Source organism: Tupaia chinensis, unplaced genomic scaffold (genome assembly GCF_000334495.1).
Source record: "Tupaia chinensis unplaced genomic scaffold, TupChi_1.0 Scaffold000545_1, whole genome shotgun sequence".
Classification (NCBI taxonomy): domain Eukaryota; kingdom Metazoa; phylum Chordata; class Mammalia; order Scandentia; family Tupaiidae; genus Tupaia; species Tupaia belangeri.
The window spans coordinates 2,666,492-2,689,214 of record NW_006160057.1 but is presented as its reverse complement, the minus strand read 5'-3'; the positions used below and the strand labels follow the sequence as shown (position 1 = coordinate 2,689,214).

General features: G+C 48.7%; 1 protein-coding gene across 1 annotated transcript in view; it reads left to right on the top strand.

Annotated features, from left to right (window-relative positions):
• Nucleotides 1-18,665, top strand: part of CUNH8orf76 (chromosome unknown C8orf76 homolog) — a gene marked incomplete in the record, with an annotated part of 18,860 nt that extends 195 nt beyond the window's left edge. The window contains 6 exon segments of the mRNA XM_027775327.1: nt 22-37; nt 4,342-4,437; nt 6,027-6,170; nt 8,880-9,340; nt 11,373-11,505; nt 18,330-18,665. Of these exon segments, the coding sequence (XP_027631128.1) occupies nt 22-37; nt 4,342-4,437; nt 6,027-6,170; nt 8,880-9,340; nt 11,373-11,505; nt 18,330-18,527 (1,048 nt within the window).
• Nucleotides 18,666-22,723: the final 4,058 nt, after the last annotated feature.

Genomic DNA, 22,723 nt, shown 5'->3' with positions numbered 1-22,723 from the left:
GCCTGTGCGCTCCCGCGCCAGGCGCTGCGAGCCGCAGGTGAGAGCACGGGACCTGCTCGTCTTGCCCCGAACCCCGGCCTCGCCCTCCGCGGTCCAACCCAACAGCGCCGGATCCTGACCCTGGCTTCTGCGTGCAGCCCTATCCGCCCGAGCCTGTTCCCACGCAGGTCCTCCCGCCCCCTGCACGGAGCAGCCGCGTTCCCGAACCACATCCGGGGCCTGTACGCCAAACCAATGCGGTGCCGGCGGTTCGACTCCCGCCGGGCGTTCTGTAAGCCTGGCGGAGGTTCGCCCCAGCCCTGAAAGCTCCAAGGCTCCCCTTGGCCTTCCCTGGCCCTGCAGTACGCCCGTGCCGGGTGAACTCCCCGCCCACGCCAGCTCTGCCCTGACCGTCAGACTCAGGTTATAGCCGATTCTCAGGACACACTGTAAATGCTGCCTCTTCCAGGAAGTCGTCTGAGTCCCTTTTCTAACCAAGTTTTTCAATCTTTGTCCGTCTTCCCACCTTATAGCTTCTATTAAAGCACTCGTCAGTGTTCCCATAAGGCCCCTAGACCCGAAGGGCTAAATGATCACCTGAGAGCGGGTTCTTAACTTGATGCCCTCTGCAGTGCCTAGCCGGTTTTGCTCGTAATAGGAACTCCTTGAGAGGTAGAGTGACTATGCAAGCAATCTTGGTATCATTCATGAGTGCGATTCTCATCTCACCACGAACAGCTAGTATTTATGAAGTACGAAGTATCCCAGGCCCGGTGCTGGTCTGCTAACCACGATTGTAGGCACAGATGCCAGGCACTTGGTAATGAGCAAAGTGCGTGCATGTTTGATCCCAGCTGCATTCTCCTCCCACCACTTGCTGTCTTTCAGTTATTGCTGGTGCTCCTCTCAGTAGGCTAGAAACAGGGACTGGGCTTGGGAAGTCGTGGTAGAGCATAAAAAAGCTCGGGCTGTGAGGTAGGACCCTTGAATTCTGGTGTTGGCTTTACCATCTGCCTTTCACGCTGTCAGTTTCTTATTTGGCAAACAGAATACTTGGTGGCTCCAGGGTTATGTTGAGAGCGAAGTGAGATGATGGATATGAAAGTCCTTGGCCTGGTAAGATGTGCTCTGTGCTTATGGTAAAACCCCCCAGCTCACTTGACTTACCAGTTCCTTTGCTGTGTGAATATGAGAACGCACTGCTGGGACCAGCAGTTGGCACAATGGCTATGTTGCTGGACTCCCATATGGTCAGCCGCGGTTCGAGTCCCAGACCCAGTGGTTTAAAATCACGCCGGGCGCCTGTGCATGCGAGCCCAAGATCCTGAGAGGAGAATGGAGGAGAAGGATTGTGGGATGGCCATCCCCCCTGGGGGATGATTTTTCGCTTTCTGTCTCCCTGTCCCTCTCTGTCTGGTGAGCGCACGTGCCCCATAGCAAAAACCTCTTAAAAAACAAACAAACAAAAAAAAGAAAAAAACGCACTGCTCATAAACCAACTCTAAGAGGCCTTATTCCAAGCCGTGCTGGATTCAATCCCTAGGAGTAATACCGAGAGTTTGGGTTAGTCCTGCCTGTTGTCCGTGCCTGGTCACCTGTCTGCCTTGGCCTGCCCTGGACCTCAGTCCCACCCTTCACAGTTCTTCCTTCCTTTCTATCATTAGAGAGGGATTTAAAGACATCCCCTGTCTGGATTCTTGCAGGCCTGCAGTGGGTAGAGGGATAAAAGTAATCATTTGGAACACTTTTTGCTTGACCATTTCCCGGCTCACCAAATAATGACCGTATGATGAAGGATGATAACTGTGTAGTTATTACGCAGAAATTTGAGACTGGCTAGTGTAAAGTAGGATGCGACTGTAGAGTTTAAAGGTGTGATGGCTTAAGTGCTTAGACTTGAGTTACTGAGAGAACAGAGAAGCTGCTTCCCAGCTTTCCCCACTGGGATGGATCAGGCCAAGGAGAAAAAAGAATTTTACTAAGGTAACTGGAGGTGGTTGATACTTAGGTGACTCTTTCAGAAACAGAACCAAGTGGGGTGGGCGAGTTGTTGAGGCATGAGACTCCCACGTAGCTAGGGTCCAACCCAGGCCTGGACCCAGCAGCTTGACATTCACGCTGGGTACGTGTGCATGTGTGCCCAAGATCCTGAAAGGAGAATGGAGGAGAAGGGATTGCAGCGCGGCCATCCCCCCAGGGGGTGATTTCTCGCTTTCTGTCTGTCTCGCATTGAGTGCACAAACCCTAGTAGCAAAATCTCTCTCTAAGAAAAGAAATAAATAAATAAGGGACCAGCAGATGGCATAATGGTTACATCACTAGACTTCCACATAGTTGACCACACTTTAAGTCCCGGACCCAGCAGCTTAAAATTCACGCTGGGCTGGGCGTGTGTGTGTGCATGCCCAAGATCCCGAGAGGAGAATGGAGAAGACAAGACTGTGGCGTGGCCATCCCCCCGGGGAGGGGCGATTTCTTGCTTTCTTTCTCTCTATCTCTTGCGTCCTATAGCAAAAATCCTCTCAAAAAAAGAAAGAAAGAAAGAAAAATAAAATGAAGCAATTTTGATGTGATGGTAGAGCCATCACAAATGAATTAGGCTCGGGGCCAGCAGGTGGCGTGGTGGTTAAGGCGCTGGACACTCCCACATGGCCAACTGTGGTTCAAATACTGGACCTGGTGGCTTGCTTTCTCACTTTCCCTCTCTCTCTCTCTCTCTGTGTCTCTGTCTGGTCAAATTAAAATAAATGAATGAATAAATAAAATTAAATAATTATTTTAAAAAAATGAATTAGGCTGTCAAGGAATGTCATGATGTATTTTTCTCTGTTTTGCTAAGCCAAATGTGTCATGACTCTCCTGACGACCCAGTATCGTGTTTAGCTGGGATCGGCTTCCTTCAGCCTCAGTGTGCTTTCCTGTAAGAGGGTATGAGACACCTTGGAGCAGGATGAATGTGCACACCAACTGCTTTTTCTCATGTCTCACTTTCCTTTCTAGCCATGGCATTTAAATACACACAAAAAGCTAATAAAGCTCCCAAATGGGGAGCCAGCAGATGGTGTAGCAGTAACATCACTGGACTTCCACATGGCCAACTGCTGTTCGAATCCCAGATCTGGTGACTTGAAACTCATGCTGGGTGCGTGTGTGCCCAAAATCCTGGAAGGAGAATAGAGGAGAAAGGATTGCTGTGTGACCGTACTTTCTCGTTTTCCCTCTCACTGTCTCTGTCTCTTCCTCTCTCTGGTGAGTACATGTGCCCTAAGGTAGAAACCTCTTTAAAAAAAAGAGAGAGAGAGTTTAAAATGGGCTTTTCCTTAGACTTTTCTTGTCTAGGTCTTCCATATTTGATTGCATTAAAGCCTCCTTTCAGCCTCAATTTCTATCCCTTTCTTTGCTTGGATTCCTTTTTCTTGGCCTTCAAAACATTTTGATAGTAACACCATAACCGTAATTCGTTCCCATGGCTTTCCCATAAAGAATTGTCAATCCCTATTCCATCTATTCTAGATTTCTTTACGAGAAAATAGACCTCCCCCCTTTCTTTCAGATTTTTACATAGGGAACGTGTACTCACCAGAAAGAAAGTGAGAAGTCACCCCCTGGGGGGCTAGTCACCGCACAATCCATTCTCCTCTTGGGATTTTGGGCATGCATGCACATATGCATGGCGTGATTTTCAAGCCCCTGGGTTCGGGACTCAGACCATGGTCAACCATGTGGGAATCCAGCACCTTAACCACCACGCCACCTAAAAATAGGTCCCTTTTTTTTTTTTTTTTTTTTTGGAGAAGTTTTTGCCATAGGGCACATGCACTCACCAGAAAGACAGAGAGACAGTGAGAAATCACCCCCCCCACGGGGGATGGCCACGCCACAATCCCTTCTCCTCCATTCTCTCGGGATCTTGGGCACACATGCACATGCCCCCAGCATGAGTTTAAGCCACTGAGTCCGGGACTCAAACCACGATCGACTGACTACATGGGAGTCCAGTGACATAGTCATTACGCCATCTGCTGGTCCCAGTAGATCCCATTTTGAAAACCAGTGTGAACTGTACTAGATAAGTATAGGGTCCAGATTCCACAGCCCCAGGCTGAGAAGGCTGTAGATGAAACTATATGCACCATGCTCTTTTTTTGGAGAGGGAGCACTATGGTATGTTAATTGCACGTGAAAATAAAAACTGGGCAGTCACCAAAATCATTGTTTTTTGTCACATGGTTTTCCCTGAGTCTCATTCTGAAGAAGTAAGTCTTTTGAGAGTTGATCGTATTATGGGAAATGGCTCCAGGTGATGATGTGGAAAAGCACAGCTTCATTCACTCTATAATCTGCCGTTTTCATGATTTCTAGTGGTTTTACGAAGAAGCGGAGAGCAGTGATGAGGTCGAAGCCCTGACTCTCAAGAAATTCAGAGGGGACCTGGCCTACAGACAGCGAGAGTATCAGGTAGAATTCGGCACAGATAAGACTGTGCTAGTTTGATCAGTTATAGCATATGTAAGTGAGTGTGCTAACTCCTGTGAGTGTTGGTGCAAAGATCAGTTTAATCTTTAGTTATGTGTGTTTGTTTTTTTTTTTTGGAGAGATTTTTACTGTAGGGCGCGTGCCCTCGCCAGACAGACAGAGAGAGACATAGAGACAGAAAGCGAGAAATCACCCCCCAGGGGGGATGGTCACGCCGCAATCCCTTCTCCTCCATTCTCCTCTCGGGATCTTGGGCACGCACGCACACGCGCCAGGCGTGAGTTTTAAGCCACCGGGTCTGGGACACGAACCGCGGTCGACTACGTGGGAGTCCAGCGACATAGCCATTACGCTAACTGCTGGTTCCCTAGTTATGTGTGTTTGTAATCTCAGACCCCCAAGTTTCTGTCTTCTTCTTCGTGGCTGTATGTATTGGGTAGTCAGAAAAGTCATGACGTGTGTTTTTATGGAAAAAAAAAAAAAACAAAAGTAAGTGATGACTTTTCTGTTAACCCAATAATTTGTTTACTTTTCCATAGCTGTGATGAATTTTCTGGGGTCCTTATAGGTCTGTTTCCCCAGGTTCAGTATCTCCTCATTATCCGAGAGCCTCCAATGGGGACTTAGCGCCACAAAGCACTCCTACGTGTATAAGCAAAGGGCAGTACTAACGACCAGAGGCCAGGTTGCTTTGCATGTGTATCTCAGTTCATCTTCACGAATCCAGTTGTTCGTAGCTGCTAAAAAAGTTACACATCAGACTAGTGGCAAGGCCAGGATTGAAAACCTGGTCTAATTGGCTGCAGAATGCTTTTTCTGCTCTGTTGTGACACTTTCCCTGGTCATAATGGTTATAGTCTCAGCCATTCCTTCCCTACCTTTTCTGTTTTCTTTTAAAAAAATGTTTTGTAGGGTACATGTTCTTGCTGGATAGAGACACAGAGAGGGAAAGCGATGAAGTAGTCTCAAGGGTAGATGTTCATACCACAGTCCCTTCTCTTCCATTCTCTTCTTGGGAGTTTGGGTACACATACACACTTGTACCCAGCTTCTTTACCAAACTGCTGGGTCTGGAATTCGAAATGCGCAGTTGGCCACGTGGGCTTCAGCCACCTTAGCCACCGACTGGCCCTCCATTTCTAGCTTTTAAAAATAAATAAACAAGTATAGGGACCAGCAGTTAGCATAATGGCTATGTCACTGGACTCCCACGTAGTCGACCGCAGTTCGTGTCCCCAGTGGCTTAAAACTCATGCCAGGCTCGTGTGTGTACGTGCCCAGGATCCCGAGAGGAGAATGGAGGAGAAGGGATTGTAGCGTGGCCATCCCCCCTGGGGGGTGATTTCTCGCTTTCTGTCTCTCTATCTCTGTCTGGCGAGCGCATGTGCCCTGTAGCAAAAAAAAACTTTTAAAAAAATAAATAAGTATAAAAACAAAAGTTCTTAAGCTGTCTTCAGTTCATTGTTGGATCAGATTACCTTGTACCTAGGAAAAAACCATCCCTATGCTGAATCCTTTTTTCCGTCATGTTTGTCACCCTCTTTTTTCTTTATTTAATAAACCATTTCCAGAAAGCACTGGAGGAGTATTCCAGTATCTCTGAAAAATTGTCATGTACTAATTTTGCCATGAAAAGGGATGTCCAGGAAGGCCAAGCTCGGTGTCTGGCCCATCTGGGGAGGCATGTGGAAGCTCTGGAGATTGCTACAAACCTGGTGAGTGGTTCTGTTGCTTATTTCACATGCTCTCTTGTATCAAGGATGGCTGAATAGCTTATTTTCTCAAAACAAAACCTTTTTTCTAATAGCAAAATATATGGATTTGGATAAGCAAAAATAAAATTGTCAGTAGGATAACACACTACCATGACGAGGGGGAATTTGGAGCTGTAGACATAATCATTCTCTTGTAATATTTTTCCTCGTGTGCTCTTGTTTTAGGGTGAGGCATGTATGGTTTACTTGTTTTGATTGTTCTGTCCATTTTATACGGAGGTTGGTCTAAATTGGCCAATCCTAGTTCGTGATGACTGGTTTTCTCCCTCAGGGAATTAGCGAGGCTCTGTGGTCCTGGTATCGAAGCCTGTGGATGTCGCTGACCAGAGGTCAGCCCAAAGCATGCGTGCAGTTGAGCTGCCATTCTTCATCTCGTTAACTGGGAGAGACCCCCAACCTCTGTGCCGGGGCGCACCGTGTAGAACCTAAGCCTCTTGCATTGTGAGGAATCCCCGGTGGTAACTGTCTTTAAGAACATGGGAAACAGCTGCGTTTTGTCCTTTGTTTTCCCTTCTTTACTAATTGTGGGTTCATTCTGAAGCTGGAACGCAGACTCCCTTGTGAAGGAAGCATTGACCTAACATTGAACTTGATGGGATTTAATCATGTTTGCTTCCAGTCTCCCTGGTTTGCAAATCAACCACAGTCTCGCCTCTTTGAGTCCCATTTTCTTTTTTCTTTCTTTTTTTTTTTTGAGAGGTTTTTGCTATAGGGCGCGTGCGCTCGCCAGACAGACAGAGAGAGACAGAGAGACAGAAAGCAGGAAATCACCCCCCAGGGGGGATGGCCATGCCGCAATCCCTTCTCCTCCATTCTCCTCTCGGGATCTTGGGCACGCACGCACACGCGCCCGGCGTGAGTTTAAGCCACCGGGTCCGGGACTTGAACCGCAGTCGACAACGTGGGAGTCCAGCGACATAGCCATTACTCTAACTGCTGGTCCCATCAGTCCCGTTTTCTAAACACAGTGACCTTTCTGCCTTTCTGTCGACACTCTCCACAGCACCCTATGCCTGTCATTGTGGCGCTCCATCCTCTGTGCCTCGACTGTCACAGGCACTGGCAGCTTGATCACTGGCAGGGGCTGGGTTATCTCTGTGGTTCCTTCTAGCTCAGGGAATTTCTGTTTCTGTCGTTCAGAGAAGACTCTGTTGCCAGCCAGCAGGTGCCAGGTCTCCTAAGCTCAGGACAGGTACCAAACAGGAGGAAGGAGCACCAGCGAGAAGACCTTCGGCTCCAAGTCACAACTGAGAACTTTCGTGAGGCTTCTGGGTCCTCACCCCCAGGGAGGACTGCTGGGGTCTCGCCCCTGTGGTTGGGTCTCTGTCGCAGTGGGCCCTGCCTACGTGCACACTGTCCCCATTTCCTGAGCCCTGTGTTTTGGTTTTTTTAATTTCTTCCCTGCTAGAGGAGCCTCTGCTTTTGTTACTGGCTCTGACCCATTTCTGTGTTCTCTCTCAGTGGTTATTGTCCCCTCGCATTCTGTAGGGGACGGGTCAGTATACTGCACTAAACCAGATAGACAGCGGGTCCTGGCACCCCTGCCGCTCAGGAAACGAACGTTTTGTGCTCACAACTTCTATGTAAGTTCTCGAGAAGGTGACTCACCAAACTTGTTGCGTGGGGCTTACTTATTTCATGTTTTCACTTAACATTGGAATATTTAGGACCATCCATGGGCTACCACTTCCCCATTTCTGCCAGTTTCCACGGGCTTCGCGGTGGATAGCTCGGTGTGGGGTCTGCGGTCGCTTGAGCTGGGGCTAGTGGGCTAGGCGTTCCTCAGGCTTCACATCAACTCGAAGGTCTTTTTAACCTGCCACTTGCGCTCTGTAGGTTAACGTAGGAAAAGCAGGCCTGTTTTCCTAACCCAGAGGGCATTTGTCATATGGCACTTAGGCAAGAGGTGGTGGGTCTGGTTAAGGACACGTAAAGAGGATTTTCTGATCAGAAGGAAACCAGACAACCCCCTCTGGCCAAAATTAATTGGCCTTGGAAATACTGGATCATCAGAAAAGTCGTGATGTATTTTCTATGTTCTCCTGTGCGAAAATGCATCATGACTTTTCCAAAGACCCAGTAGTTACTAGGGAAGGCATTTGGATTCAATTAGGATGTGTTGTGAGGCTCGGGGAGCTTCAGGGTTATCCTGTTTAAGACGCCTAAGCCAAATAAAAGTTGGAAATGGAGTTGGTTCAAATCCTCAAGGAAATTACTCTTGGATTTTCAGAAAGCCTTGAATACTAAAATGGAACCATCCGGCCAGAGTTGAAGATAATTGGCATGGGTCTTTCAGATAGCTGCCTTAAAACAGGAAAGATTATGATCGAAGTTGAAAATACACTGACATTTATATTTTTAGAGCTGAACTTTGTCAGGCCATTATCCTGTGACTCGTTAGGCTGTTCGGAAGTTAAGTCGTCTGGGCCGGCTCGTGACGGTTTTGCTAGGTACTATGTATTTCTCCGGGCTTGTGGTTTCAAACATGAGATCTTTTGAGATGCATTTTGTTCATTCTTCATGCATAGCTACTGAAAGGTGCTTCTAACTTGTAACATACACATTTGAGGTTTTTAGGCATCTTCATTTTTGTATAGGAAACATTTTATAGTTTAAAGTTTTTAATCTTTTTTTTCCTTTTCTCCTTAGGAAAATCAAGCCACCAACACAGACCATTTAACCACTGTGCTCTCCCTTCAGTTTGCTATTTGTTCAGGCTTGCGGAACTTGGAGAAAACAATTTTCTGCCTGCAAAAACTGATTTCATTGCACCCTTTTAATCCTTGGAACTGGGGCAAGTTGGCAGAGGCTTACCTGGATCTCAGGCCAGCTCGTCCAGCATCATTGGCGTCATCTCAGACACAGGCCCGTCTCAGCCCGAGCGGCAGCACTATCAAATGCTCCTGTCCACATTCGGGAAGAGACTGTCCTTTGTGTTTCCCTGAAACCTTGCCCGAGTGCTCCGTGTTTTCTATAGAAGCAAGTAGCCGTAATAGCCAGAAAAATGCGAAAACAGCTCTTACAGACACTCAAACCTGTGTGGCAGAGAAGACAGAGGCGGCGTGGGCGGAGACTCAGATGAAAGCCTGCGCCTCCTTCATTCGAGCCAGGTAAGCAGAATGGGTTAGCATGGTGACAAGCGCAGAGCAAAGGTTTATTTTTCTATTTTTAAGCTTTAAAAAGTTCTAGGCCGGAAAACTTGGTGTACATTTTTTCTCCTTTACTTGTGATAGTGTGTGTGCATACATGTATGTGTGTGTGAGAGAGGGAGAGAACCCTCCACGGGGTCTGGTCACACCATGATCCCCTTCCTCCAGTCCTCCAGCCTGTCGGATCTGGGGCACCCATGCGTGTGCCTGGTGTGTTTCAGGCAGACCGGGCTGGGGATTCAAACCACGGTCACCATGTGGGATCTAGCTTCTTTTTTTTTTTTGGAGAGGTTTTTGCTATAGGGCGCATGAGCTCACCAGAAAGAAACAAACAGAGACAGAAAGCGAGAAATCACCCCCCAGGGGGAGATGGCCATGCCGCAATCCCTTCTCCTCCATTCTCCTCTCAGGATCTTGGGGACACACGCACATGCACCCAGTGTGAATTTAAGCTACCGGGTCCGTGGTTGACTTCATGGGAGTCCAGCAACGTAGTCATTACTCCATCTGCTGGTCCTGGGATCCAGCTTCTTAAGCAAAGACGTAACTTCTATTCTTGAGCAAATACAGCTTTGTTTCTAAGTCATCGACACTGAAATGACACATGTTCAAAGGATCCTGCTAGAACATGGGAAAATGTAAAGACGTGCACCTCGGGTGGGCTCCACGGCACAGTGGTGATGTGGTGATATGCTCTAAGGTCTTCTTCCGACTGAGGTCCAGCTATGTTGATGTTCATGGTTTCCAAACCTGTCTAGCTGGTCATTGTGTGAGGGCCTCCTTCCGCTGGCCAAGAAGCCCACTCTCCCATGTATTCCCTTGCCAGCTCCCCCCAGGCCTTGGCTTGACTGGTTCTCGGGAAGGCACTAAGAGGGGACCTTGAAACCACCTGTCTCCAACTTCTTGCCAGCACTTAGCACTGTCTGAAATCTCGTGTTTGCAGTGTCTCCTTAAACTGTGCGAGGCAGGCACCTGTGGGCTTTGCTCACCAGCATCTCAGTGTCCCGGGCAGGGGGACAGTCGTCCATATGACAGGAGAGCCGAGTGCTTCTGGGCAGAGTGGTAGGGGCCAGGGAGATCAGGAAAATTAGAAAAATCTGCATAGTCAGTATTTTTTTTAAAAAAAGAGAAGGAGCCCAGACAGGAGGAAGAATGAAGAGACCAGGCTGTGCTCTCGATGGGAAGTTTGGTGGCACAGCATTTGCTCAGTGGTCACGTGGGGTCATCAAGGATCTGGCCCTGCCCTGGTAGTTGACATGTGCTGGTGAGTCTAATGGCCCTGACGGGCAAATCGCTGTGGGTCCCAAAGCTGGAGGCGCCAGAGGACGCCGACTTGAAAGGGAGAAATCCAGACACTTGTGTGGGAGGAGTCTTTGATTGGGAGGCTTGTTCTTTTAACTCCAAATTAATTATGCTTTCAATACTCAGCTTTATAGGAAGTCGAGGTGGTGTTCCCTGAAGATTTTGAGGTTTTGCTCTGTAAAGATTTCTTTGAGAAGTTTGGGTCTACAGTTTTCTTTTTTTTTGGAGAGATTTTTGCTGTAGGGCGCATGTGCTTACCAGAAAGACAGAGAGACATAGAGATAGAAAGCGAGAAACCACCCTCCCAGGAGGAATGGCCATGCCGCAATCCCTTCTCCTCCGTTCTCCTCTTGGGATCTTGGGCATGCACACACACGTGCCCGGCGTGAGTTTAAGCCACCGGGTCCAGGACTAGAACCACGGTCGACTACGTGGGAGTCCAGCGACACAGCCGTTATGCTAACTGCTGGTTCCTTGGTCTGCAGGTTTAGAGACAGTGACTCTCCAGTGTAAAGTTGGCCGTTCACCCCGAGAAAGGAGCAGTAGGGGTTGGACTGTTGGTCCTAGTGAGGGTGGGTGCCTTCTCGCTGGCCTAGTGGGACTCGCGTCCAGTTGAAGACCTGGTCTTTGCGAACTTTCCCTCGTGCTTTTCTTTATTGGAGCCTGTACACCGGGACTTTGGGTTTTTCAGGCTTTTGCTTCAGCTCACTCAATCCCAGCAGACGTCGTTCGCTTTGGAGAGGAACTTAAGGACCCAGCAGGAAATTGAAGATAAAATGAAAGGGTTCCACTTCAAGGAAGATGCTTTGTTGTTGATAGCTGAGGTGAGTGTATCCCCTTGGGCTTATGTGAAACGTGGCATCATAAACGTTTTTCCAGGCTCCAATACCGATGTTAAAAAACAGCCGAATCTCATCTATGGAAGGCCTCCCTCTCATTCTTCATGTGCCTTGTGAACACTCAGCAGTCACCAACGTGGCCTCTTCATGCTCGTCCCCCACAGCATGCTAGATAGCAGGGACTATGTCTGTCGCCGCTTGCTGGCATCTGCCTGCCTTCACGCCATGGTGCCCAAGGATGTCTGCCGGCTCGGTGTAGACGGTGAAGGAGGCCCACGTGTGTGCAGCGGCTTCGTGCGTGCATTGTTCCTCCACTCACCCTCATTCACAGCAGCCTGGCAGGGCAGGCAGAGTAGGGATCGAGGCTCAGAAAGGGCTGTGACTCAGCAAAAGTCGGATCTTCAGTGGCTAGCTGGTCTACTGGTCTAAAAGCATGTGTGCCCCCTACAGATCTGTATTCTTTGTTGTTTTTTTTAATTTGCCAGAGGATGTGTGTACTTGCCAGAGATAGGAGAGAGAGGGGAAGTGAGACAGCACTCCCATGGAGAATGGTCACGCTGCAGCCCTCCCTTTCTCCCTCCTTACAGGATTTTGTTTCTTCAGCTGCCGGGTCTGGGCTTTGAACCACAGTGCAGCTGACCATCTGGGACCCAGCTACCGTAACCGCCATGCCACAGGCTAGCCCTGCAAGTTGGTTTTCTTTCTGCATTTCTGTCTTAGTACTTGATAGCTGCAGAGAAATGCCGATGTCAGGTTTTATTGTTTTTATTTTCGTTTACTAGCTTTTTGGTTTTTTTTAAAGCTGACTTTTTGTCAAATGTACTGTTGAGATTTTTTTTTTTTAAAGAGGTTTTTGCCTTAGGGCATGTATGTTCACTAGAGAGAGAGAGATAGACACAGTGAAAGGGAAAGTGAGAAAGCACGTCTCTGGGAGGGTAGCCATGCCGCAATCCTTTCTCCTCTCTTCTTCCCCTGGGATCTTGGACATGCACTCACATGCACCTGGCATGGTTTTCATGCCACTGGGTCCAGGACTTGAACTGCAGTCAGCCATGTGAGAGTCCAGGAATGTAACAGGTCCACCATCTATTGGTCCCTACTGTTGAGTTTTTTGTTTTTTTTTTTTAAAGAGAGATTTTTGCTACTGGGCATGTGCACTTGCCAGAGAGACAGAAAGCAAAAAATTACCACCCAGGGGGCATAGCCACACCACAATCACTTCTCCTACATTCTCCTATTGGGATTTTGGGTACACATGCATACACGCCTAGCATGAGTTTAAAGCTGCTGGGTCCAGGACTCGAACCACAGTCAACTACATGGGAGTCCAGTGATGTAACTATTACTCCATCTGTTGGTCCCCTGTTGAGTTCATTTTTGTTTTAAAAGAATTATTTTATTTAACTTTATTTACTTTTATTTGCCCAGAGAGGGACAGAGTGAGAGAAAGAGGGAAAGTGAGAAAGCAAGCCACCAGATCTGGGACTTGAACCATGGTCAGTCTTGTGGGAGTCCAGTGCCCTTATTAACCACCACACCACCTGCCGGCCCTTCCTGTTGAGTTGGTTTAAGATGACATTTGGAGATGATTTATGTCTTTTTACTTTTTTTTTTTTTTTTAGAAAGATTTTATTACAAGGTATATGTGCTCGCTAGAGTGACAGAGAGACAGAAAGCGAAAAATCACCACCCAGGGAGATGGCCACACTAATCCCTTCACCTCCATTCTCCTCTGGCACACGCGCCCGGCATGAGTTTCGAGCCTTCAGGTCTGGGTCTCAAACCATGATTGACCATGTGGGAATCCAGCAGCATAATCAGTACCCCATCTGCTGGTCCCGTGGAGATGATTCACGTCTTTAAGTCCTTCAGGCTACTCCCTTTACTACTAAGTGGAACTCGCAGCTCGAGTACTTGTCCCATGAGAATAACTCGCTATTCGTTCATGTCCTAGCGTCATTCTTTCCAGATACACTTACTGCACACCGACTCCTGCCAAGTGCCTTTCTTCCCTCCCGAAGCCATGTCATCTCTCTTTTCAATGCCCCTGCCCTGTCTGGGATCATGTTCTCATCTGCCTTTGCAGCCTTTTCAACCTTTCACCTTCCACGGGCCTTTCTGTCAAGCCCGCAGACACGCAGGCACCCCGCCTTTTGTCGCTGGACCTGAGCCTTGCCTTCCAGTGTTTTCCAGTATCTTTCCACAGCATTCGTGGCCACTGTCCTTGTCTCCACTTCCAAGAGGCTGCGCTAGTCTGCTTCCCGCGTATTCCTCTGCCTTTTGGGACTCCACGAGTTTCTTCGGTGTTGTAAGGAATGGCGTTCTCTAGGAGTTCACCCCGGTTCCCTGCTCCCTCCACCGTTCTCCCACAAAGTTCATGGCACGCCATTCCTGTCAGCTGTCACTGCTGGGCGAGTGGCTCTCCGGCCAGCATCTCTACTCTCGTCTCTGGAACTCCTGTCTTATGTCTCCAATTAATAATGTACTGGGTGGTTGATCCGAGGTGATCGTCAGTCACTCTGCTGTCACCTCAAGTACCGAATGTCTAACTGAGCTCCTCGCAGAGCCTTGCCAGCCCTTCATGCCCCTCGTGCCGAGGATGGCGGAGTGCTGCCAGGGAGACTTGAGAAGCAGCAGAGGTGTCGGAAGAGAGCCAGCACGGAGAACCCGTTCCGTCCGTCTTTCCCTTACTGCTGTCTGGCTGTCTTCCTCCTACCTGGAACCACCCAGCTTGGGCCTCTTCCTCCCTGCTCTTGGCCAGGCCAAGCCCACGCTCGTGCAGGGCCCTTTGCCACACCTAGTCCTGCACCCCAAGTCTCCCCTCATAGTGACCTCCTGGCCTGTCTTGCCTGACTGCCTTGCTTTCACTCCCATGCCTGTCTTGAGCGGCTTCTGGGTCCATCTGAAAACACTACTTTGACCATATCACCTGCTTGCTGGGAGACAAAAACGTGCCTGCTGCCATCACCTCTGGGGTCAGCTCTGGTCTAGGCGCCAAGATGTGTTTAAGGCCTGCTAGAGAGTAACCCCAGACTCACCACCTAGCAGTTCCCCACCTTCTGCTCCCACTAGACTGCTCTGCACGTGTCTAGCAGATTGGCCCCGGGCACCCTGCCTCTGCCTCCTTACTCTTCCCATCCTCAAAGACCCACCTGCAGTGTCATATCTTCCAGAAGATTTCCCTGAACACATTCTTTCCTTTGAGCCTAGATTAAGTGATTGCTTGAAATTTGGGCCCTAAACAGATAAGAATAAGGGTCAGCAGGTGGCGGGAGGTTAAGGCCCTGGATCCCACATGGCCGACTCCTTGGTTCAAGTTCCAGACCTGGTGGCTTGAGCAACATGCCAGGTGTGCGTGCGTATATGCCCAAAATCCTGAGAGGAGGAGGGATTGCCGTGTGCCCATCCCCTGGAGGTGATTTCTCACCTTCTGCCTCTTTCTCGTGAACACACACACCCTACGGCAAAAACAAACAAACAAGATAGAAGAATGTATTGTATCTTTCCAATTAGATTTTATTATAGCTTCCTATAGGGAAGACCGTACGTACCTTAAACATTCTTAGATCCTGCAGGCTCAACAAGTCTGTTGATGGAGAGGAATAGTATTTTCTACCTGGACAATGCACGTGACCTAACGGTGGAGCTTCTTAAAACAAGGACAACTGTCCAGACTTTCATTGGGATTATAATAAACATTTCATTTTATATGCTCTTAATTTCACTTGACTTATGAAATGAACATGACCCTATATCCTTAAATATTCTTTGATTATACATGCTTTTCTGGTTATAGTTGTTTTGTTTTAATTAGAATCCAGAGACATTCTACATCTTGTATCTTGTTTTCTTGTCCATTACATCTCGTTTATTCCATAACAGTTCTCTCTCTCCTTTTTCCCTCTGATAAAATATATCAGGACCAGGACTAGCAGGTGGCGTGGTGGTTAAGGCGCTGGACACTCCCACATAGCCGACCAGAGTTCGAGTCCTGAATCTGGTGGCTTGCCTTCTCACTTCCTCTATCACTCTCACCCTCTGTCTCTCTCTGGTTAAATTAAAAACAAACAAACAAACAAAAGAATGAATATATAAAATAATTATTAAAAAAGAAAAGTTATAAAATATATATATATATATCGGGACCAGCTGTTGGTGTAATGGCTATGTCGCTGGACTCCCATGTAGTCAACCGCGGTTCGTGTACTGGGCCCAGTGGCTTAAACTCACGCCAGGCACATGTGCGTGCATGCGTGCCCAAGATCCCAAGAGGAGAATGGAGGAGAAGGGATTGCAGCGTGGCCATCCCCCCGGGGAGTGATTTCTTGCTTTCTGTCTTTCTGATGAGTGAACATGCCCTATAGCAAAAACCTCTCCAAATAAAAAAAGAATGTGTTGCTAGGAATAGAATTATTGGATTGAAGTATATGAATGTTTTAAAGACTTAAAGCACATTTCCAATTGTCACTCCGAAAGCTTGGTTCAGTTTACAGACTCTCCAGCACTGCGTGAGAGCACTCGTTTTTCTACTCCAACTCTAGACATTAGATTGACTTGTGTGAAATTGTCGAGTTTCAGTTGTTTTGACCTACAAAAATAGCAGTTTTATATAAGTCATTACTACTTTTCAAATGTTCAGTTTGGTAAGTAAAAATGTTTTTTTTGGGTACTAATCTTTGATTATTAATAAGAGATTTTTTTCATATATTTATTGGCCATTCGTATTTTGGAAGATGCTTTTTCTTCATTGTTCTGTTACTGTTCTTTTTAACTAATTTTTAAGATCTCTCGCTATATTAGATTTTAGTATCCTTTTATGTGTTTCTGATTTTTTTGGCATATAGATTTTTTCCAAGTTATTTCTTTCATGGAGGGTTAGGGGAGGGAGACCCTCAACAGCGTCTTGCCATGGCACAGTCCTGCTGCCGGCTCCCAGCCAGCCAGGACCACAGGCACACACAGGCGCACAGGTGTGTCCAGATAGACCCGGGATCCCAACCCCAGCCCCATTACGCCTCCAGCATTGCGCAGTGGTGCCCCGTTGCCCACACCACACGGCTGGGCTCGATGTTTTAAATGTGATTATGGCCAAGTATTCTGCAGATTTCTTGACACCTGTGAGTATGGTGCTTACCTGTCTTTCCTTTTGGAATGCTTCATTGTTCGGAAATTAACTATTATTCAGTTAAAAAAATGGTTTATTGTCTTTTTTTTTTTTTTTTGACCAGAGAGACAGAGTAAGAGAGAAAAAGAAAGTGAGAAAGCAAGCCGCCAAGTTCTGGACTTGAACCGTGGTCGGCTATGTGGGAGTTCAGCGCCCTTAACCACCATACCACCTGCTGACTCTTTATTCAGTTTTTTATATTTTTTTTATCCCAGATTTTACTGCCTTTAATTGAATCCAGGAAGTTACTGATTGTAAGGTACATTATTATGTGCCACTTAGAGAAAAATCAGATGCCATTTTCACTATGAAATGTCAGTGATTATAAGATACAACTTGGTTTCCGAGATTCTAAAATAAAAACACAGGCTGGCAAGTGGTGTGGTGGTTAAGGCGCTGGACTCCCACTTGGCCAACCATGATTCAAGTCCTGGACCCAGAGGCTTGCATGCACGTGCGCACGTGCTCTCTCTCTGGTGAGTTTTTAAATAATAAATAAAATATTTGTTAAAAAATACAAAAATAAGAAAATGTCTCAGGACTAATGAAAGATCATTAATAAATACTGACCACTGCCTGGTGAAACTCTGCATCTATGAGCAATTTTCTCAAGTAGTATGTAACCTTTGAAGATCCAGCCACAGTGGACATAATTCTTTGGCTTCTAATTCATTATGATTTGAGTTTTCATGAACACATTGGATCTGCAAGTTGCTAGGAACCATAGAGGTCATCCAGTCCAAATCCAACGACTAAATACCTTTACAGTGACCTTGCTGGATGGCAGCAGAACCTTCCATGTCATGTTGAATAAACTGGGAAGTTAGTTTTAGTTCACTGCCATTACCACATAGTAGATTCTGTCTAGCTCCTGATGTCTTCCCAAAGAAAAACTAACCTGGGATCTGGGGAGGTGACCCGTGTTGACTGGGCTGTTTGTGACCAGTAGGGGGCAGTATTGTACTTCATTGGATAAACATGCTCATTAAATCCCGATTGCTTGGGTTACAGAGAGACTGAGGGCTCTTTCCAGGTCAGGAAAGGGTGGTCCCAGCTACTCGCTACTTGGTTTTGACTTGTTTGAGAAGAAGAGAGCACGTAGGAGACAAAAGCTATGAATCCGTGTGTGTGAGCCCAGGTGTGTCCCACGGTCTGCTCCACCCTTTCCAGCCATTTTCAAGGGGGGGAGAGCCCCTGGCAGTTCATTCTCACCCACAGGATGTGCTCTTTGAGAGGGAGAGGTTGAGTGGGTGCTCCAGGTAGGCCGCCTGGTGCTGCTGCGTGAGAGTGGAAGCTCGGGACCTTGTGCGTATGTGGTCGTCGCACTGCTCCCGTGCACAGACAGCCTTTCGGTGTGTTGGAAGTGCCTGCCGGCTGCTACAGTCCTCTCTGCTCCAGTGTTGGCGTCCGCCCCCAGGCTTAGCGCTATTATGGAAGAAGCAGAAAAAATGAGACAAAAAGATAGAGTGGAAACGGACACAGGCAGCCTGATGTGGTGTTTGCTCAGCACATGTCCCCACACCTCAGACTCTCTCTCTTAAACGTGTCCCCACAGCTCCAGTACCCAAGCCTTTGCCATCATGCGTGGGCTTCCATTCCGTGCCTGCCGCCTCTTTCATTGCGGCCTTTTCTCTCCCTGCTCCAGGTTATGGGAGAAGACGTCACCCCAGAGAGAATAAAAGATGACATCCAGTCGGAGGTGAAGTGTGTCGGCTCCGCAGCCCTGGCCGCCTTGGTGACTGCATCCTCAGCAGAATTCGAAGACAAGTGGTTCGGGAAGATCAAAGACCATTTCGGGCCCTTGGAAACTCAGGTCCGTCCAGAGATGTGGATCTTGGCTTAGGGGTCTGCCTCGAAACAAGCGGAAAGCATCTCGCTTTATAGAGATAGCTGTCTTCGTGTACTTCAGACAGCATCGACTGCTAATCACGGGATACAGGGAATTAAAGGGGATCATTTTATAAAAACCTTTTCTCCCAGACGCTTTCTATGCATTGTTTATTTTTTGTTTTCTTTTTAGACTTTCACTTTCCCCTTATGAAGACTGGGCCTTAGGCCTCCTGTCCCTTTAGAAGCTCTCTAGTGGGGAAGTGTGTCACGGAGGCTTTTGCTGTCCTTTTTTTAAGAAAGATTTTTGCTTGTAGGGCACATGCGCCTTACTGGAGAGACAGAAAGTGAGAAATCATTCCCCCGGGGGGGTGGCCATGCTGCAGTTCCTTCTCCTCCATTCTCTTCTTGGGATTTTGGGTACACACACGCACCCAGCGTGAGTTCTAAGCCGCTGGGCCTGGGACTCGGGACTGTGGTTGACTACGTAGGAGTCCAGCGATGTAGCCGTTACACCATCTGCCTGGTCCCTGTGTTTCGCGGCCTTTGATAAACCTGTGTTACAGCCAGCGGTGCGGGAACACACACTGTCTGGGTGCGTTTATTGGGAATGGCCAGGAGAACTGAAATGTGAGAGCGACTTTTTCCAAGAAGTGGGTGTTGAGAAGGGCCAGGGTCTGAGCCGTTACCCTCCAGTGTGCTAGCAAGTTCCCCTGCCGCGGTGTCAAAGCTCTCTAGTGGGGAAGTGTGTCACGGAGGCTTTTGCTGTCCTTTTTTTAAGAAAGATTTTTGCTTGTTGGGCACATGCGCCTTACTGGAGAGACAGAAAGTGAGAAATCATTCCCCCGGGGGGGTGGCCATGCTGCAGTTCCTCCTCCTCCATTCTCTTCTTGGGATTTTGGGTACACACACGCACCCAGCGTGAGTTCTAAGCCGCTGGGCCTGGGACTCGGGACTGTGGTTGACTACGTAGGAGTCCAGCGATGTAGCCGTTACACCATCTGCCTGGTCCCTGTGTTTCGCGGCCTTTGATAAACCTGTGTTACAGCCAGCGGTGCGGGAACACACACTGTCTGGGTGCGTTTATTGGGAATGGCCAGGAGAACTGAAATGTGAGAGCGACTTTTTCCAAGAAGTGGGTGTTGAGAAGGGCCAGGGTCTGAGCCGTTACCCTCCAGTGTGCTAGCAAGTTCCCCTGCCGCGGTGTCACAGGTGTGCAGACGGGAGACTCCTGGGTCCTTCTCAGAGGGTTTTATCACTCACCCAGCAAGCAGTGGGAGCTTTGGCGTGTTTGCATAGTTCCTCTTGCCTCCAAGCCCAGGCGGGTGGCGCGTGTGGGCCGAACAGTGCTTCTGTTCGTGCAGGCATGTGCATTACCATCCCCTGCGTGTACAGGCAGCAGGCGGCGTTACAGGAGAGGGACTCTGAGTTTACGAAATTCCATGTTTCAGCCTTATGAGAGAGAAGGGAAAGGAAGAGAGACACAGGTATTTTTGACGGGGTCTTGCTCCGCTGTGACCCTCCTGCCCCCGCTGCCTCATCAGCCAGGGTTACGGGCATGCACGAGCACTCCCTGCGTGTCCAGGTGGCGCAGCCTTCTAGCCTGTGCCTCCCGTGCCATGGCTCCCAGCTCCCAAGCGGTGGCATTGCCTGTGCATCCCTGCAGCTGGCCTCGGTGTTTTTGTTGTTGTTTTTAAACTTGTCAGAGTGTGCCTTTGCTGGGGGAGGGAGGGTGAGAAAGCACCCCTCTAAGGGGTATGGCCACGCCACAGTCCTTCTCCCTTTCTGCCTCCCTTCAGGATTCTGGCCATGCACACACACGCTCAGCATGTTTCTCAAGCCACTGGGTCCAGGACTTGAACTGTGCAGTAGGCCACGTGGGATCCAGCCACCTTGACCATGCCACCAGCTGGCCTGGGAGTGTTTCATAATAAGCAGTAAAGTGTGCTCACCTGGGCTCCAGAAACACGCTCTTCTTTTGGGCTATTTCCAATGCCAGTGTCCTTGAAATGATAGCCTGGAACAACGAGCACTGAGTGCCTTGCTCACAAGACGGGCAGAATCGGGACCAGCAGTTAGCGTAATGGCTATGTCGCTGGACTCCCATGTAGTCGACCGTGGTTCGAGTACTGGACCCGGTGGCTTAAACTCACAGTGGACACGTGTGTGTGCGTGCCCAAGATCCCGAGAGGAGAATGGAGGGGAAGGGACTGTGTGTGCGTGGCCAAGATCCCGAGAGGAGAATGGAGGGGAAGGGACTGCGGCGCTTTCTGTCTCTCTGTCTTTGTCTGTCTGGCGAGCACACGTGCCCTATAGCAAAAACCTCTCCAAAAAAAAAAAAAGATGGCCAGAATGACGGGAGACCCGTGGAGCCTTGTCTCCCAGGGTGACATTTGTCCTCTCAGCATACAGATTATAACACAGCCTGTGACAGCATCTTCAAATACCTTAGTGAATTATCTGGGATGGAAGATCTCTCTCAGAGCTGATTAAAATTTTTTTTATTATTCATTCATTTAATTTGACCACAGAGAGAGAGAGAAAGCAAACCACCAGGTCTGGGACTCAAACCGTGTTAGGCCATGTGGGAGTGTCCAGCACCTGCTGGTCCCGGAACTCATTTTAATAAACGAAAACCATCATCCATGTTGTCCTGCATAGCTTTTCTTTGGCCTTTCTCAGCAGAGGGAAGAGAATTCTAGCCCTGGGCAGAAAGGTGATGTGTTCAGGATTTCCCTCCCACTCTCCCTGCTCACCTGGGCTTTCCCTGTACCCTTCCCAGGAGGGACAAGGGGCTGATTTTACGTGTGTGTACGTGCCAGAGCCCACGTGCACGCACCAGAAAGAAAGTGCCTCCGGTGGGGCTTTCTCATGCCACAGCCCTCTTTCTTCCATTCCTCCTCCCCTGGGGATCCTGAGCACACGTATTCTTGGCTTAGTTTTCAAGCTGCCGGGGCCAAGATTCACACCGTGGTCATCACGTGGGATCAGGCTCCCCATGCATGGGGTCAGCCCTCTTTAACATTTTGCCTATTCTTCTAGTGAGTTTGAATAGCATAATGAACGATTATAAATTTAGTCTTTCATCTTTGTTGTGAAACAAAAGACTTTCTATATATGTATTTTTGCTATGGGGCATATGTGTTCTCCAGAGAGACAAAAAGTGAGAAATCAACTCCCAGGGGAGGTGGCCATGCTGCAATCCTTTCTCCTCTATTCTCCTCTCAGGTTTTTTGGGCACACGTGCACATGCACCTGGCGTGTTTCTAGCTGCTGGATCCAGGACTCAAACCACGGTCCACCACGTGGGAATCCAGCAACGTAACCATTATGCTATCTGCTGGCCCCAAACTTTGTATAATTAATGGGGATTTCAATTTTAGGAATTGGGAAGTTCCTAAAAATGACGGAGACACCCCAGGAGCTTCTGTTGCCCCAGCCTCTGATTCCACCACTAATGGTCGCCCATTGAGCTCCTGTTGTACGTCAAGTCTTGTGCATTGCGTGGAGACCAGGGCTTTCAGGAGCCAGAGGTCTAGTGGGCCGCTCCCTGGAGAGGCAGGAGCTCCATTTGTGGGGCTCTCTAGCTGCTTCGTCTGGATTTGGCCACCTGCAGCTCCAACGTGCCCTGAGTGCGCGCTGCTTTCAGCTGGAACGCCCCTGCCCCCTCTGGTAATCACATTCATCTTTTGAGTCTTCCAGAATACCCACCCCCAGATGGTGTCGGGCCTCTGCCCTGTGCTCCCTTCACTCCTCCCTCACTCCCACTATGGCCCTTCCGTGCTGTTTTCCACAGTAGGCTCTGTTTGTGTAGTCAGGGACTAGTGCTGTTTTGTTTGTATTTGTACCCCCAGGGCAGAATACCTGGCATCTCACTAAATAGGTGCTGGAAAGAATTGCTGGATTAATTGGCTGGTGTCTTCATTTGTTTGCACAGAAAGGATAACAAGCTGCAGATCTGATGCCAGGCCGAGGCGCCCCAGCACCCTGCCCATTTTTCTGTAGCTATGCCTCTTCCTCTTGCTCACCAAGGCTTCTGGCCTCTCTTGGCTTGCCCTCTCCATTCCAGCCCCCTGCCAAGGTCGCCTGTGTGTGGAGCTTTCAGTACTCTGGGTTTTCCTCTCAACCCCCCTGACCCCCCACTACACCGTCCCGACCGGTCTTCACGGCCTGCTCACTCCTCACTCCCGCCCCGCCCCATCCTCCTGGCAG